A 16,349-nucleotide genomic window follows, 5' to 3' on the forward strand; every position below is an offset into this window, starting at 1 on the left:
GAACTTGGGAGACCTGGAGCACCCGCCCAGGAGGGAGCTGCACTCAGCCTTCCTTAGACAACCGTGGAGGAGAAGAGAGCTCAACCCTCCCAACCAGCTCCTTCCTTTCAACTCAGGCAACACAGCTCCCAGGAAGCCTTGGCAGCAGCCCCTACAAGCCCCACGTTAACTGTTTATTTGACTCTTTACTGCCTCGTAAATAAAGGGCAGTGGTTTTTATTCCCATGTCTCCAGTGGGTCCAGGCACATGGCAGGCCTCATTCAAATATGAGGTCTGAAATAAATGGGTGATATCAGTTAGGGGTTGGCATGGGATGCCATGACCTGCTTGAGAGGTGGATTTATCCCAGGGTACCAGCTCAGTAAGTGACCCCACCCTGCAGGAGTATTCACAGTATCCTGAGGTTACTGGACCAGAAGCAGAGAGTGTAAAAAGGAGCAGAGAATTGAAAAGCTGCTTTGGTGCTCAGGAATCTTCTATCTTCTTTGTTCCTGGAGGGGCTTAGTTCACCAGGAGGGAGCAGAGACCATGGCTTTCTACTTTCATGCATTGGGAAGCCCAAGAAATCAGATTCCCCTGTCCCCGTAGGCACCCGTGGCCAAGATCCTTCAGGGCTCAAGAGGAGGATTATTTTATTTCCGTCCCAGAATGGTTTAGCATAGATTCCTCTGAACCTTCTGCTCATACAGCCCACTGGGAAGATATTTAACTGAATACCCCTGGACGGAAAGAGTAAACTTGAAAGCATTTACAAATCTGGTTCTTATTTGGTGCTGATTTTTATCAAAAATATTTACTGTGGAATTTCTAACAAGCTCCTACATGCATCAGTGACTACAGATAAAACTATTGATTAAAACAGTATCTTCCCAAATATCTGGAATTCAGGAAAACTCCTCTTTTTGAACACATATTCAGCCTGTGGTTTCTGCAGCGTGGCTGTGTAGAGGCCAAGGCTGGGTCTCCAGCTGGAAACCCTAGGAAGGTATCTGCAGAATCTCAGACCTTTGGATGTCATCCTCTCCCTAGCTTTCAGTAGCTTTCATGTCCATTTCATGGGCTGTCTCCCTGCCACTTGCCAGGAGGTGACATTGGATCAAAATGACTGCAGCCCAGTGGCCACACAGGACACAAACTGAGTGGGTGACCTGTGATGTTCACAGGCGACTGAGGAAATGTTTGGTGATTCTGATGTCAGCAGTCGGGTGGTGCTGGGGCCGGGCTGAGGGGAGCCCTCCTCCCTTTCTCATCCCGGGAGTCACCTGCTCCACAGCTGGCTTTGCTTATACGCAGGCAGGACAGAGTATGGAACTGAGCGGGGGAGCAAAGCCATGCTCTCCAGTTTCTCACGCTGAGGTCACATCTCAGTCACTGATTGCTCACTGCTCTACCAGCTAGAAGTGCCTGATCACAGAAAACAGAAAAGGGAGAGCTGTGGAAGGACATGTTTGCTTTTTCCAAAATAGCTCAAAACCTTACAATTTTGGCCTTTCTCAATATCTGACATTCTCTGCGGTATTGTTTCAGCAGTTGACTTTCACAGGGCTAGGAACTAGAGCATACACTCTTTTATCTGCCTTATACCTGGTTGCAGCATCTTTTGTTCCTTTAGAAAAACAGGCACACAAGACCTCGCCAAATATGATGTTCGAGATGTCAGTGCTGTTGATACTACTGGTGCTACGACTGTCATTAGTGCTTCTGTGACAACCAGCATGTACTGGGAGCTTCCCCTGGGCCAGACGCTGCGCTAAATCATTCACAAATAACTCATTTGCAAGAATCTCACAAGAATCCTAGGGCCCGTGTAGCGTTAGTCCCCTATTATAGGTGAAAGGAATTTGGGCTTAGCAAGCTAATGCAATTTCCACAGGGGTCCCAGAGTTTGTCAGTGAGAAAGCCAGAATTCATACATGAGATTTGCAAGGCAGAGTTTGTAAATGAGAAAGCAGGTTTGCCGATTTGTAGGTGATGCCTTTGGATGCTGCGGTCCGCAGGCTCTCTCTCTGGGAACAGGTGAAGCGAGACCTGTGCGGTTCACAGGTCACCGCGTGGAGGAGGCCGCAGCGGTGTGTCCGGAACCGGGCTTGGAAGCCAGACAGCTCCACCTCCCACCAGGGCTGTGGGCTCAGGAAAATTATCCCTAAGCCTCCACTTCCTCCTCTGTGACACGGGAAAAACGATACGTACTCATGTCACAAGGTTGTTATGGCAATGAGATGACACAATCTACGAAAATGAGACAGTGGAAGGAGGTGCTGCGTGAGCTCAGAACGGGTGCGGGGTGCTGCGGACAGAGCCACCAAATCAGGGCTTTTGAGCTGTTTTTCTGGGAGGAGAGAGTGAGCGTCCACCCATCCCCATCTTTTAAAAACCTAGCTCCCTCATAGATCCTGCGTGGACACTTCCTGAGTGTCACAGTCGGCGCTCGTGTCGTGGGACGTAAGCCGCCTCAGGTGGGGACATGGAACTAGAGCCACTGAGTGCCCCCCAGCACAGAAGGACATTTTTTAAATTAATTTTTTAAGCTCATATATTTTATGTTTTAACTTGATAAGAATACTTTCTGAGTAAAACATCACACAGTACACTGATTGAAAAATTCAGTCACAAAACAGTATGGGGAATATTTTCTCAGTTTTGTTAAAATATGTAATATTTTTATATATGACACTTTCAGAGACTCTTAATACATATGCATATTTGTAAAGTGAATTGAAGGGACGTGGGACTGAGGGATGGGCAGACTGAAGAAAAATGCACGAACGTTGACAGCTGGTCCTTGGGAGAGGGGGACTAGGGTGATCCTTACAGTCTCCAGACATCCCCACTGTCTGCAGAATACTTTAGACTTTGCAGGCCACACAATTTTTGTCGTGACCACTCAGCTCAGCTTTCATAGCACAAAAGCAGCAAAAGACAGTGTGAGCAGGCTTGACTGTGTTCCTATAAAACTGTATTTGAAAAACAGGCAACAGCCTGGAACTGGCCTGCAGGCCACAGTTTGCCAACCCCTAGTCTACAGTATCATTTTCTCTAGCTTCCAGTTTTATTTTATTTTTTACAATTAAAATGTACCTTAATGATAAGGAAAAGAGTGTGTTATTAAAAAAAAAGTTCCATTAAAACTCCTGCAATAAAACAGGCAACCTCTGACGCTGGTTTAGTGCCTGTGAGCTTCAGATGGAATTCTGCAGGTGTTAGCTTGCTGATTTGTTAACATCCACCCAATTTTCAGAAACACGGGAGATAGAAAAAGCTGTTGTGTTTTAATGTAAGTATGAACGCACATTCATTCATCGCCAAGTGTGAGCCTGCCACTGGGAGAGGTGTAGGAGGTTCAAGAAAGTCTTGTTTCATTTTATTGTGTGTTTAAAAATGACAATGTTTCTGCAAAGCAGGCCTCTGTAGCTCCCATATGGTAGGCCCTGCATTTCCGGTGGAGACCAACTCACCTAAGGAATTTGGACAGAGTTCTGGGCAGCTAGGAGGTCGCGGGGAAGGGATTCTAGCTCCAAGCTTGCCTGCTGCCTTTTCCAGTGCTGGGGTGCTAATGTTACTTTAACCAGGTTCCCTTTAGAACCCACATTATACTTTATGACCCAGCCTGGTTGGGAGTTAATCCTGTTGGAACCAGGCCACACAGCTGACTTAACCAGTGTGGACACAAAGTGACGCTCCTTGTTCTTCAGGCCACTTTCGAACATGTGACCAGGTGAACATGTGGGGTGTGGCTCGCTCTTGCATCGGCCCTGGCCTTGTCACACTCTGCGGGGCTGCCACACTCATCCTCAAACGAGCTGCACGGCAACATTTAAGTTCACAGCTCTTTGAACTGCAGCTTGGTAATGGATTGTATAAAATGTAGGCATTTAACTTTCTAAATTTCAAGGAAGCAGATTCTTCTTCAAACTATGAAATCATATTTAAAAACGGGTGTCTTAAAGATATATTGAATCTATTAAGTTGTTTGGATTTTTCCTCTCAGCCAACTAATTGATTACTTAATCAATTAATTAATATGATTCATTGGCCCTCAGGTCCAAGTTCCCACAGGAAACCATCCCACTTATCCCGCTATGTTAGGATATGGAGAGAGCTTTCACTGGGTTGCTGGAGTTTTTGTTAAATCATTATTGGTGCTATGTTATTACCAATGTCTCTAGCTATTTTATAAGAAATAAATTATCAAGATATTTGCATCTTAAAGTAGCCTTGGAAATTTTCAGACTTGGGAGACAGTGTAAGGCCCAATGGGCTGTTATCCCTGGACACTTTTCCTGCTCTCAGATTATGCCGGCCTCGGGCAAATTAGATAAACAGACTGCAGGGGGGAGCCCGACCCCCATCTGTGCAAGCACAAGGCTGGACCTTTAGTGAGGCCTCACATGGTAGAACCCTTTTATTGAAGGCTTTGGTAACATGGCAGTGATAGCTATGGGTTTCTTGGGGGCAGAACACTTTAACTCTTTAATCCCATATTCTGTCTGGCATGGCTTTTGCCCTTGTACTCTTAAAGGCCAGTAAAACTTGAGTGAATTGGAACACAAGATGGATGACTGTTTAAAATTAAAAGATCGTTTGAAGAATGCACCGTTTTCTCATTTCCCACTTGCTTCTACTTCCCATCTCTGTACATGAGCAGACAGACTTTTCAAAAGATATCAAAGGAGAAAAAATAGGGAAAGAGGAGAAATGGGACAGGAACCATAATAAATAAGCTCCTTTCATTCTTAGGGGCCCTGTCCTAGGAACCCTTTTAAAATTTAGGGTTCTTTTAAAATGCCTTTTTAATGAGCCCTATTGGACTTGAAACAGTTAAAAAATGTCGTCTCTGCAAAGGAGGAGGACGGTGGGTGAGGGTGGAAGGTTGTTTGAATCATGTTGTACTCCAGGGGTTCTGGGGAAGGTGAGGTCATGAATGGGAAGAGACCACCCAGAAGTTGAATTGGCTTTATTTTAATAATTGCCATCTTAAGACTGGTTTGGCAGGAAGTCCTGAAATTGGATTTTGATTCCCCTGTTTCTGGGAGTCAGTCCTGCTGTCCAGGCAATTTTGAGATATACAAATCTGTTGGGACCATGGCTTTGTGCTCAGAGAAAAACACTGGCTGTGTGTGCCTGGGGTTAGGAGGCAGTAAGTGGGTGGGATTGGTGGTGCTCCATAGTTTATGGACAAATACCTTCATATCCGAAGTCGTTTCCTCCCTCTGCCCTTCTTGTGTTGGGATCTCAGGTGAACTCTGAGCCTTCACTGCTTGTCCCTTGAAAATCCCACAGGAGAGGCTGTCTGCCCACAGCCCAGGAAGACTGCACTAGAGTGGATGTAAAATAAACTTGCCTCGTCAAATATTTATGGGTCTCAGAAGGAAAAGACAAATCGATACACATTTTCTTAAAACCTATTGTAGAACTGTCATGCTTCACTGCTTTGTCGAGATTTAACTTAGAAGCTTTGACATTAATTTGGGCTCTATGTTTTATGAAATCCATTTTTTTTTGCCTCCTGTGCAGAAGACTAATGTTTGTACACATTCAATGTTAATATCAGGATGTCTTACATTTCTGTACTTGGTAGAGAATATATTTTTTACAGTATTTATATAGTTCCCTTTGATTCATGAATATAAAATATTCTTACCACTTGCCTTTATAGGACTTGAGATCCAATATTTATCTAACCAAAGTCCTCTGTGTCTGTGATTTCAGGTTCGGAAAGAAATCCCGGCCCGCGATGTACGACGTGAGCCCCATCGCCTATGAGGATTACAGTCCTGACGACAAACCCTTGGTCACGCTGATTAAAACAAAAGATTTGTAATCTTTTTTGGGATTATTTTTCAAAAAGATGAGATACTACACTCATTGAAATATTTTTAAGAAAATACAAAGCTTAAGAAATTTAAAATGGTAGCTGCTCAAGAGTTTTCGGTAGAATATTTAAGAACTAATTTTCTGCAGCTTTTAGTTTGGAAAAAATATTTTAAAAACAGAATTTGTGAAATCCATAGACTACGTTTTAATGTACTTTCAGCTCTCTACACTGTATGCTTCCACTAGTGTGTGCTCTTTCCATGGTAGACACTATCACAAAACCCAGGTTCATTTCTGCGGTTGTTACAGAATAAGTCTAGTCGAGGAGAAGTTTCTATTTGACATGTAAGTGCTGGCTTTCTGAGTAGAGTTAGGAAAACATGTAAAGTAGAGTATGATGCATAATACAGTATACCCATTACTTAAAAAGAAGTCTGAGATGTTTGTTTTGTGAAAAAGAAACTAGTTAAATTTATTATTCCTAACATGAATGAAATTAGCCTTTGCCTTATTCTGTGCATGGGTAAGTAACTTCTTTCTGCACTGTTCTGTTGAACTTTGCGGAAACACTTGTTTGATTTTTTTTTTTTTTTTTTTGTCATTTTTGTAACAGTCGTCGAACTAGGCCTTGAGAACATGAGTCAAGAAAGGGCCTAGGGAGGCAAGTTATGATGGATTTGAACCTATATTTTTCTTTAAAAAGTCAAGGTTTTTGTATCGTGAGTAAATTTACATTTGAGTTGTTTGTTGCTAGGAGGTAGTAAACGTAAGAGAGTACCGGTCCCTTCAGGAGTGAGTATTTCTCATAGTGCATCTTTATTTATATCGAGGACATTTTTGTGGCTGTATTTGATTGATCTGTGCTTCTTCTGATTCTTGCTAATTTCAGAGAATACTGAATAAATGTTATCAAGTCAAGGATGCACTTGTCTCTCTCGTTCTTTTAAAGTTATATAGAAAGTTTTGAATTTGATGTTCGTTGTCAAACAATCCCACTGTTGATGATGTTTTAAATATTCCAAGAACACCTCTGTGGCTGCCAGAGCCGTTCCCTTTGCCTCTGGGAGCCTGTCTGACCTCCTAATCACCAGTGAGCTCACCCTAGCTCTTGTCAAGGTGAAGGTGGGGGAAAAAAGAACAAGAATTTTCATTTGAACTTTTGCATCTGGATTTGCCAGCAAAATGTAGCACGTGTGGATGTGGGGCACGTTGCAATCTGACGATGCTTCTAGTAGGCAGTACCTGCAGGCACCTCGAGAAATACCTGACTCGCTGCCATCCTACAGAGGGCAAATGAAATTGCCTTAGCAAACGGCTGCTTGGTCCTTAGAAACGTGAAGGCACTTTAGAGCCACCCTGTATTTAATTCTACTTTGTGTCCAAATGCTGCACTGACGTCCCAGAGTCATTTTTTAAAATGCATATTTGGTTCACACGGGAACATTTGGTAAGGCCGAGAGAAGTCCTGAAACCAGGTGTGAGGGAGGATTTTAAGGAAAAAGAATTATTTAAGATGCTTTTCCTTCCTTCTCTACCCTCAAAACATCTGTTCCTAATTCTACAAATGACACAGCGATGCACCCACACTCTGATTATTAAATGATACAGTGCAATATGTTAATATTTTTAGTTTAAGTGTTTGGAAGTGAAGTTAGAGCAAAATATTAACTTGGTTGGTTAAGCATCCACGGGAACACACAGCAGAGAGTTACACAGACCTCGCTTACTCCCGTCTTCCCATGAAAGACCCTGTGGGTTGTGCGGTGCACAGACACTGTGATAGCAGGAGAGGGCTGGAAAGGTTGGTGTGAGCTGAACTCCATGTCGTTGGCTCCTTCACACAGTGCCCATGCTGCTATGTCTTTTTTGCATGTTGGTCTTCGTTTGGAAGCTACTTTGATCATACCCTATGAAATCATTTTCAGTCTCCCAAATTCCTAAATTCATTATATGTGATGCCCCTTAAAAAATTCATTTGAAAAACTAAACAGTCTTTTATGAATTACGAGTTGTCTTTTTAAAGCACATTAATGGAGCCTACTCATTCAGATTTTGGGCAGCGCCCTCTGACAGTCCCAGAGTGGCGACCGAGCACATTCGCTTGTTCATTTGGACCTTCACTAACAATGATTCGTCTCTCTGAGCACTTGTTCTGTGTCGGGCAGATGGAGCAGCAAGAGCCACACCAAAGGATCCTGGCTCCTGAGTTTGTAGCTTCTGTTGAACTAGACCTTCATCTGCTAAACACAGAAGTATGGAATTAGGCTTCAAAGAGCGCAGTGAGGGAAAGGTAAACTCTACTCCAGGGGAGCTCATTTGGAGCAGAGTGGGTTAAAATCTTGCTTTAATCATTTACTTGATAGTAACTTTGGGCGAGTAACTCTCCAGGCCTAAGCTTCAAAATTTGGGAAATGAGGATCATGACAGATCTTCCCTTGGAAGATCACTGTGAGTCCTGAACGCCAGAGTGCATGTGATTCACTTAGCTCCCCATCGCCAGCACACGTTAAATGTTCAGCACGTGTTAGCTTTTGTCGCTGCTGTTCTTGTTTTAGATACAGACGTTATCACAAAGTAGGTCAGTACCCTGCTTCGGTGGTTAGTGACTGATCTGCAGTTAGCACATCGTGCCTGGGTCAATAGTCTCCTAGAGCTTGGAGCACATTCTCTAAGGGTGTCAAATACTCTGCATCTTGTTTAAGCTGTGACTTTGCACTATGACAAAAGTGCTTGATAAGCAAGGATTAACTGCCGGGCAGGGCTACTTGAACTTATGGACTCACGGTGGTCTCATAACTTAGTAGGGTTAGAATTTGTCCTGTTCTAATATGTGGATCTTTACCAGACAAAGCCACTGCATGTGATAGCGGGGATCCCTGCCAGTCTAGAAACGGTACAGCCCTGCCTCCAGCTCATTCAGGAGTTTTTTTCAGAGCTCTTCATTCTTGCAAGGAAATGGCACACACAGTTAAGGTATTTCCAAGTAGTTTTGACAGCTGAGAGTTGGTTTCTTTGACATACATACCAAAGTCTCCACATAGCACAATGAGGCTTGGACCCCCTGGCCTTGGACCACCACCCCTGACCCTATCGCTTAGTGATTCTGCCTTAGTGGCTTCTGTTTTCATTTCACAGGGCTATAATTTTTGTTTTTGAACAATCTAGCTTGGCTATGATTTTCCCTGAGAACTGAAAGGTGTCTGGGAGTCTGATCTGATCTTTCCCCAAACAATGTTGTAGGTCAAATTAAAAAAAAAAAAAATTTCAGGTATAAATAAGTTTAAGTCACAATTTTTACTATTAAAGGGTTTTGCAGTTTACTTGTAGGGACAAATATAAAAACCCTAGGACAGAAAGATATGAATTTAATAACTATTAAATTTTAGGTAACCACTCACAGCAGGCCTGGCAGACACCTCTGGGTGTCTCCACCACAAGCATTTCTCAGCCTTTCTTCCGATGCGCCGCAGAACTGAAAATGCAGCCGTCACCTTTCCCAGCGTGCGTCGCTTTTAGGGGTGAGAATGTGGCTCAGTCTTGGTCAGTGGACCTTCGAGGAAATCTACTGAGACTTCCTAAAAATATCGGTGGAGAATCATCAGATGTTTCTGAGCAGGAAAAAGAAGAATTTTATTACGCTACGACAGAAAGAGCAGAGACTTCGGCATTGTTCATAACAGGGTTTGATTAAGCCTGATACCATTAGAACTAGTCCTTGACCTCAGTTTTTTTCAGCTACAAAATGAGAATGAAAGTAGCTAATTTAGAGCAGGGATCAGTAAACTATGGCCCACAGGCCAAGATATGACCCAAAGCTTGCTTTTGTACAGCCTTTAAACTAAGAGTGATTGTGTGTGTGCATGCCCATTAATTTTTTCTGTATTCTTTTTTTATTTCAAAATATTAAGGGGGTACAAATGTTCTTATTACACGGATAGCTTTTATAATGCTTTACTCAGGGCTATAAATGCATTAATTTTTAATAAACCTTTTATTGAAAAATATACTTTGATAGAAAAGTTGTGAAGAGATTATTACAGAGTTCCCATAGACACCACATCCAGTTTTCCTTATTAATGTCATATTGGTACAGCACATTTGTCACAGTTAATGAACAAATATTGTACCTTATTATTAACTAACGTCCATACTTAACTCATATTTCCTTGTTTTTTACCTAATGTCTTTCTTCGTTGCAGGATCTCATTCAGGAGACCAGGTTGCATTTAGCCGTCACATCTCCTCAGGCAGCTCTGGGCTGTAGTCATTTCTGACTTTCCTTGTTTTTCGTGACCTCGAGGAGGCTGACCAAATATTTTGTAGGGCGTGCTCCTATATAGATTTTGATGATGTTTTACTCATGATCAGACTGTGGTTCTAGGTTTGGGGAGGAAAGCCTCAGAGATAAGTGTCCTCTTCATCACATAGTAACACGACTTATCACTGTGGGTGTTGACCTGGATTGTTGGGCTGAAGTCGTGTTTGTCAGACTTCTCCACTATAAAATTACTCCTTTTCTCCCTCTCTCTATACTGTAATCTCTGGAAGGAAGTCACTGCGTGCAGGCCACACTGAAGAAGGGGGAATTATGCTTCACCTCCTTAAGGACAAAGTATCTACATAAATTATTTGGATTTCTGCACGAGACATTTGTTTATTCTCCCTCATTCTACCTCCGCTCTATTTTGTCTTATTCTCCATTATTATTTATATTTTCTGTCATACTTGCTACTATCTGATATGCCATTGAGTTACTTTTTTAATGGTTTATTTTTTGTTTTTCCAGGTAGTATGTAAGCTCCATGTTCTGGTCACCACTTTATCACCAGTGTCTGGAACAGTGCTTGGCACATAACAGCTGCTTAAGAAACACTTGTGAATGAATAAATGTCTGGAAATTCAGAGGATGAACCAGAGGTTGACTCAGAGGCTGCCTCTTCCGGGCTAAGGGATTTCTTCCCCAGACATCTACTAATTCTCACTGACCCAAACTGGGTCATGTGCACATTTTGGAATTATCCCTACGGCCAGCTAAATGCCGTCTGCTCACTGACAAAGACCCTGATTCCTGAACCCATCACTGCTGAGGGGCATAGGGGGTGGTTAGTGGACCCAGGAGGTGACCAAACATGTCCTCTGGGTCTACATTTAGATAAAGGAGTGAGCAGAGCGGGTGAGGAAGGTGAACAAGCGCTGGGCTGGGGGTTTACAAACCCACGTTTCCATCTTAGCTTTTTCTCCAACAAGCTGACAGAAACTGGGCGAGTCATTTCCCCTCTCCGGGCCCGTGCTTTGTCATTCTTAATACTGAGCAGTTGGATTATGGTTATCGCTTGGCTTTCAGACCAAATATGATCGACAGATGTGTTTTTGCTTGTCCTGTACCATATGTGTGAACTAAAATTTAAAAATAGTTAGGATTTTTCTCTCTCTCTCACACACGCACTCACACACACTCGTTCACACAAATCAATGTCAGTTTTCTGGTTTACCTCGAAAACTCAGAGGTCGTGGTCGCGCTGTCCAGATGATCACATGGAGCAAGGGGCTGAAACTGAAGCGAAGCCGCCCCCTTCAGACAGACGGGCACAATCCCCACTGCTCTCCACAGTCTCACTGACACTGCAGATGAATGTTAGTTACCACTTGCGATCTTATTTGCCAAGCTATTGTTGTTTTGTTTTTGCTTTATTTTCTTTTCATGGCTAAACATTTTTCTGTAACCATGCCATCAAAACGGGAAAATGAGCATTCCCTTGAGTGGGCTGTGTGTTTCAAGGAACGTGAGCAAAAGCATAGTTTATTGTGGAAGTGAAGACTATGTGTATGTGTCTGAGATGCAAAAACACCTGACTAACGAACGGACTGACTTATATCACCTTCCTGGTCCTTGAAGATATTTGAGTTTGGGAGCTCAGGACTAGATCAGTGATTTCCAAAGTTATTTTTAACAATAGTAAATTGTCTTTCAATGAAATATTACATGGAAGTGTGGTATATAAAACAGATTGATATGAACACGATGCTGATCAAACCTGGATAAGAGGCCTTGGTCCCCAGTGCCTTGCTGCCCCTGCCTGCCACCTGCAACCCTGGTGTTCTCTTGCGAATGACACAGGTGAAAGGAGGGGAAGGTGTGTGAATTCTCAGAGGGTGAGAGTAGACACTTCTGAGGAACTAAAAAAAATTTAAGTCAGGCTGGAACATCTATGAGCAAGGTTAGGATAACTGTGCACTGCTCTATGACCCAACAATTTCACTCCAAGGCAAATGCCCAAGGGCAACAAAAGTATGTGTTTAAAAGAAAGTTTTGTATAAAAATATTTAGAGCAATCTTGTTCATAATTTTCCCTAATACAATAGAATACCATTAAAAAAGAAAAAGGAAAGAACTACCATGTAGCTACATGTCTGAATCTTGCAGGCATAAATGTTGAGCCCAAAAGCCACTTACAACAGAGGACCTAATGCACGATTCCATTCATGTGAGATTCCAGATCAGGCAAAACCAATTTATGGTGATAGACATTCAAACAGTGGTTGCCTGTGGATACAGAGGGTGAGGGGATTAACTGGGAAAGGGGCATGGAGGGAATTTCTAGGGTATGCAAATAGCCTATATCCATATGTCAGTGCTGGTAACAAGAGAAAATATATCTGTCAAATGCCATCAGACTATAGACTTAAGATCTGTGCATTGTGCTGTATATAAATTTTAAAACATCAATAAAACTTAGAAAACAAGACTGCCAAAAAAAAGAAGTGCATGAGGGAAGGTGGGTGGATTGAGGATGGGGAGTAGGGCAGAGGGCAGAGGATTTCGGGTGAGGGTGGGGTTGTTTCTGTGCCAGGACAGGAAGAAAGTGAAAGTCCTGTGTGTTAGCTCCATGATTTTTATAATGTAGGTTTTATTCAGATCAATTTCCATGCTAGACATTAAAAATTTTCTAATCTGCAGATCAATATTTAACCCACAGACACATCCCCAGACTTCTGTGTGTTAGTAGAGATCAATAGATGACAAATTGTTGATCATTTTTTTTCTACTGGTTTATTTGAAAATCTTCAAATTGCTAATGGGAATGTTCACAAAATTGAAATCCTTTTATTATTAAATGAGTCTATGTGGAAAATACTCCATGGTCAAATTATCTTTTAATAAGGCGATTTCCTGTTTTTCCAACCAAAAAGGCCCCTTAACAATTTGAAATTCAGATATTGTGGTTCCCTTATATTGGAGCCAAGCAACTTTTGCAGTCTTGCAGAAATGTGGCTCCCACAGGGAATTTCAACTGTTTATGGCATGATTTTTCTTACAGTGAGATGTCTGTAATTCCCTTGACATACAGAATATAACAAGCGTACAAAGTGGTCCTTAGATCGAGCTGAATTTTAGGCAGTCCTATTTCTAAATACACATGTAGGTGTGTGAGAGAGAGTCGGACAGACAGATGGATGTTCTATGAAACAGCAGAGTTTTAAAACCAATGAACTAGACCAAGGTTTCTCAAGCTCTGCACGACTGACATTTCAGACTAGAATACTCTTTGTTTTGGGGGCCTGTCCTGAGCATTGCAGGACATTCAGCAGCATCTCTGGCCTCTACCCATTAGATGTTCCCAGTTATGACAACAAAAAAACATTTCTAAATATCCCCTATGGGTTAAAATCACCCCTGGATGAGAACCACTGAACTAGACATTCTGTTTTCCCTGATATGCTTCATTTTTTCCATCTGTCCATTCATTCATTCATTCATTCAGTTGCTCACTCATGCAATTCATTCCATCCACTCATATGACAAATCTTCACCAACCACCAGGTATGTGCTGTACAGGTGTGGTGTCCTTAGATGTTTTCTCATGATCTGCTGGTGTTTCATGACTGGTCTGGGAGTGTGCAGCCAGAGGTGTGCTTCTAATTCTAAAATATTGGATTCTGTAAACATCTTGCCTTTTCAAGATTTTCTTTGGAATAAGATGACGTGCATTCACCATTCCAGTGAAAGTAGTTAACATTTATTGAAGCTAACTATAAACTGGCAAAAGTGTTGATCAATTTCTCCAAATTCTCTCTTTTAATCCTTACAACAACCTTGTGAGGTAGGAATTTCCATTACTGCCATTTTTAAGGTGGGGAAACTAAGTCCTAGAGAGTTTAAATAACTTTCCAGGGTCACATGGTGTTTAAGACATGGAGCCAGTTTTAAGACATGGAACCAGAGCTCCTATTCATGATCACCATCTATCCATCCACCCACCCATCCATTTAGACCTTCATTAATTCACCCACTTGGCAAATATTAATTAAATGCCTCCTATGTGCCATGGAGTTGTCCCCCCGCAGCTTCTCAGGACTGCTTTGTGAGGGAAGGGGAGAAGTACCACAACAGCAGATGGGCCAGGAATTGCCCCCTGCCCTGGAGATCGGGGCTCCATCCAGGATGCTATGCCTGCATCTCTTAACAGCAGCAGGTGCAGAAGCACCTGCCGAGTCTGAGTTAAGAAGGTGAAGAACAAGAATTGGCTCTGAGCTTTGCGTGCAGGGTGTGTGTGAGGAAGGCACTTGCAGAAAGATAGCTGAGCTTTTCACACTGACTCAGGCTTCTAGTCGTGTAGAGGTGGAAGGTGTTTTGGAAATGACTCTGTTGAACCTTCAGTTTACAGATAAGCCAGCTGAGGCCCAGGAAGAGTGGAAGGTGACTTTCCCAAGGTTAGTGGGATGACAGTGCTAGTAAGCAAGAGAAAATGGATTCATGTCGCTGGAGGGACTAACAGCACATTTCCGGGCACATTGTCACACTCCGTAAATCATAACTCATTCTTATTTCTGAAGAGCCCTGGTCTGTGCACAGAAAGCAGAGATGGGATGTAGAGAGATCAAAAACAGGCCTTGGGAGAGATCACTTAACTCTGCTCGTTTGCCACGTGAGCGTGTTAGTATAGCCCAAGTCACAGAGGCTCGTGAGGGCTCCAGCTCTCAACTCCGGGTTAAGTGCAGAAAGCTTTTGGCACAGGATAGCATTCACGTGGACAAGCTTCCATTCCTCAGATCAGGTAGCCGGGGGCATGGCTTTGTTTTTCATATGAGTTTGCAGGTGTGCTACGAATGGCTTTACTTTCAACCTCAAAGAGTCTCAAAAGCTAATGATGAGAAATAATTATGTAATAGAATAAGAACTTCAATCCAAATAGCTTTAAATGTGGACTTGGCAACTTGGGATGTCGCGGATGACCCTGAGGCACTAGGGCTAAGTCGAGGGTTAATGTACAGGTGGCGTGTTTGCTTTTCGAGGCCTTGTTTTCGGGGTGAACCTTCCTTGAAAGGCGATGGCCAGTTGCAACCGCTCTGTGGGAGGAACATCTCCACTCACTCCTCTCGGTACTTCCCTTGCAGGCAACCAGCACGTCACACAGCCAGGACCCGCTGCCAGCGGTTTCCTTCCAAAGTAGACTCATGCCCAGATCCGTGGCTCCCAAGGCACGAAGAGCTTTTTTTCTAGTCCCTTTTGTTTTGTTTAGGTGCTTATTCAATTGGAGTTTTTGGTCCCTCTGGGTGGAAACTCCGTCTCTCACTCTTGCCCGTTCACCAGAGGTGTCCACTGCTTGCTGCGTGACTGTCCTTCCCGCTCTCTCCCTTGCTCCCCCGCCCGTCACAGCCACGTGGTTGAAAGGCATCAGTGAGCTCTTCCCAGCCCCCACGCGCCCCCTTGCCCGATTCCTTTATTTCTACTATTCCAGATGAGTGTGTTTGCATCAGATCTTGCCTGATTACCGGAATCACTGATGTGCTTGAGAAAATAACAGGCGTCAGAACCTTTCACACCGGAGGAGGCCCTGATTTAACAACCGTCTGTTTCGGGCCTGCTTTGGGTTGAGCTTTGAGCCATGTTGTAACAGTTCAGGGTGAACACATTGATCCAGGTTGTTTGTCTGCAAGGAACGGCAGGAGAGGAGGGAGCGCACTGGGGGCTTTGGGTATTTGAAGGTAGGAGGTGGGCGGAGAGTGTAGGATGCTGAAGGGCCAGACACCACTTCCCACGCGCCCACGGCTGAGCCGGCTCCCTGGGCAGGGGCTTTGGGTCAGCTCAAGTGGGAAGGCCCTTATTTGAAGGAGAGGATAATAAAACAAATGACGGCTGGTTGTTTCTGCTCCCACCCTGCCTGTTGTCCATGAAGTCCGCTCTCCAATTTAGCTGCTGTCAAACCGTTGGTGCAAGAATCCAAGAATCACAGCTGCGTACCTTGGGCCCGCTCTGCGCTTCCAGAGGTCCCCTCGTTGTTGCAGAGAGCCTGCAAGTGCCAAAGACCAGGCTGAACAAAATGGAGAATTTTTGCAGCACAGTTGCACATTTAAATCTATTATATCTGCCACTAAAAATAACCCAAATCTCCCAGCTCTGGAGCACCCCAGAATTTTAATCTGGTAATTGTACATTTAATGTATTTGTATTAAAAAATAGATTTTTCTGTTCAAAATGCTCTCAGACTGAAATAACGAATTTCAGATCCCTCTGGGAAATGAGCAGAGACAA

At 43.4% G+C, this 16,349-nt stretch overlaps 1 protein-coding gene across 1 annotated transcript in view; it reads left to right on the forward strand.

The window, feature by feature from the left end:
• Positions 1-6,733, forward strand: part of DNER (delta/notch like EGF repeat containing) — a 273,010-nt gene extending 266,277 nt beyond the window's left edge. The window contains exon 13 of the mRNA XM_045559043.1: positions 5,711-6,733. Within this exon, the coding sequence (XP_045414999.1) occupies positions 5,711-5,822 (112 nt within the window). The 3' untranslated portion in view covers positions 5,823-6,733. The remainder of the gene's footprint in view (positions 1-5,710) is intronic.
• The last annotated feature ends 9,616 nt before the right edge of the window (positions 6,734-16,349 follow it).

This window comes from Lemur catta, chromosome 8, assembly GCF_020740605.2.
Source record: "Lemur catta isolate mLemCat1 chromosome 8, mLemCat1.pri, whole genome shotgun sequence".
Taxonomy (NCBI): Eukaryota; Metazoa; Chordata; class Mammalia; order Primates; family Lemuridae; genus Lemur; species Lemur catta.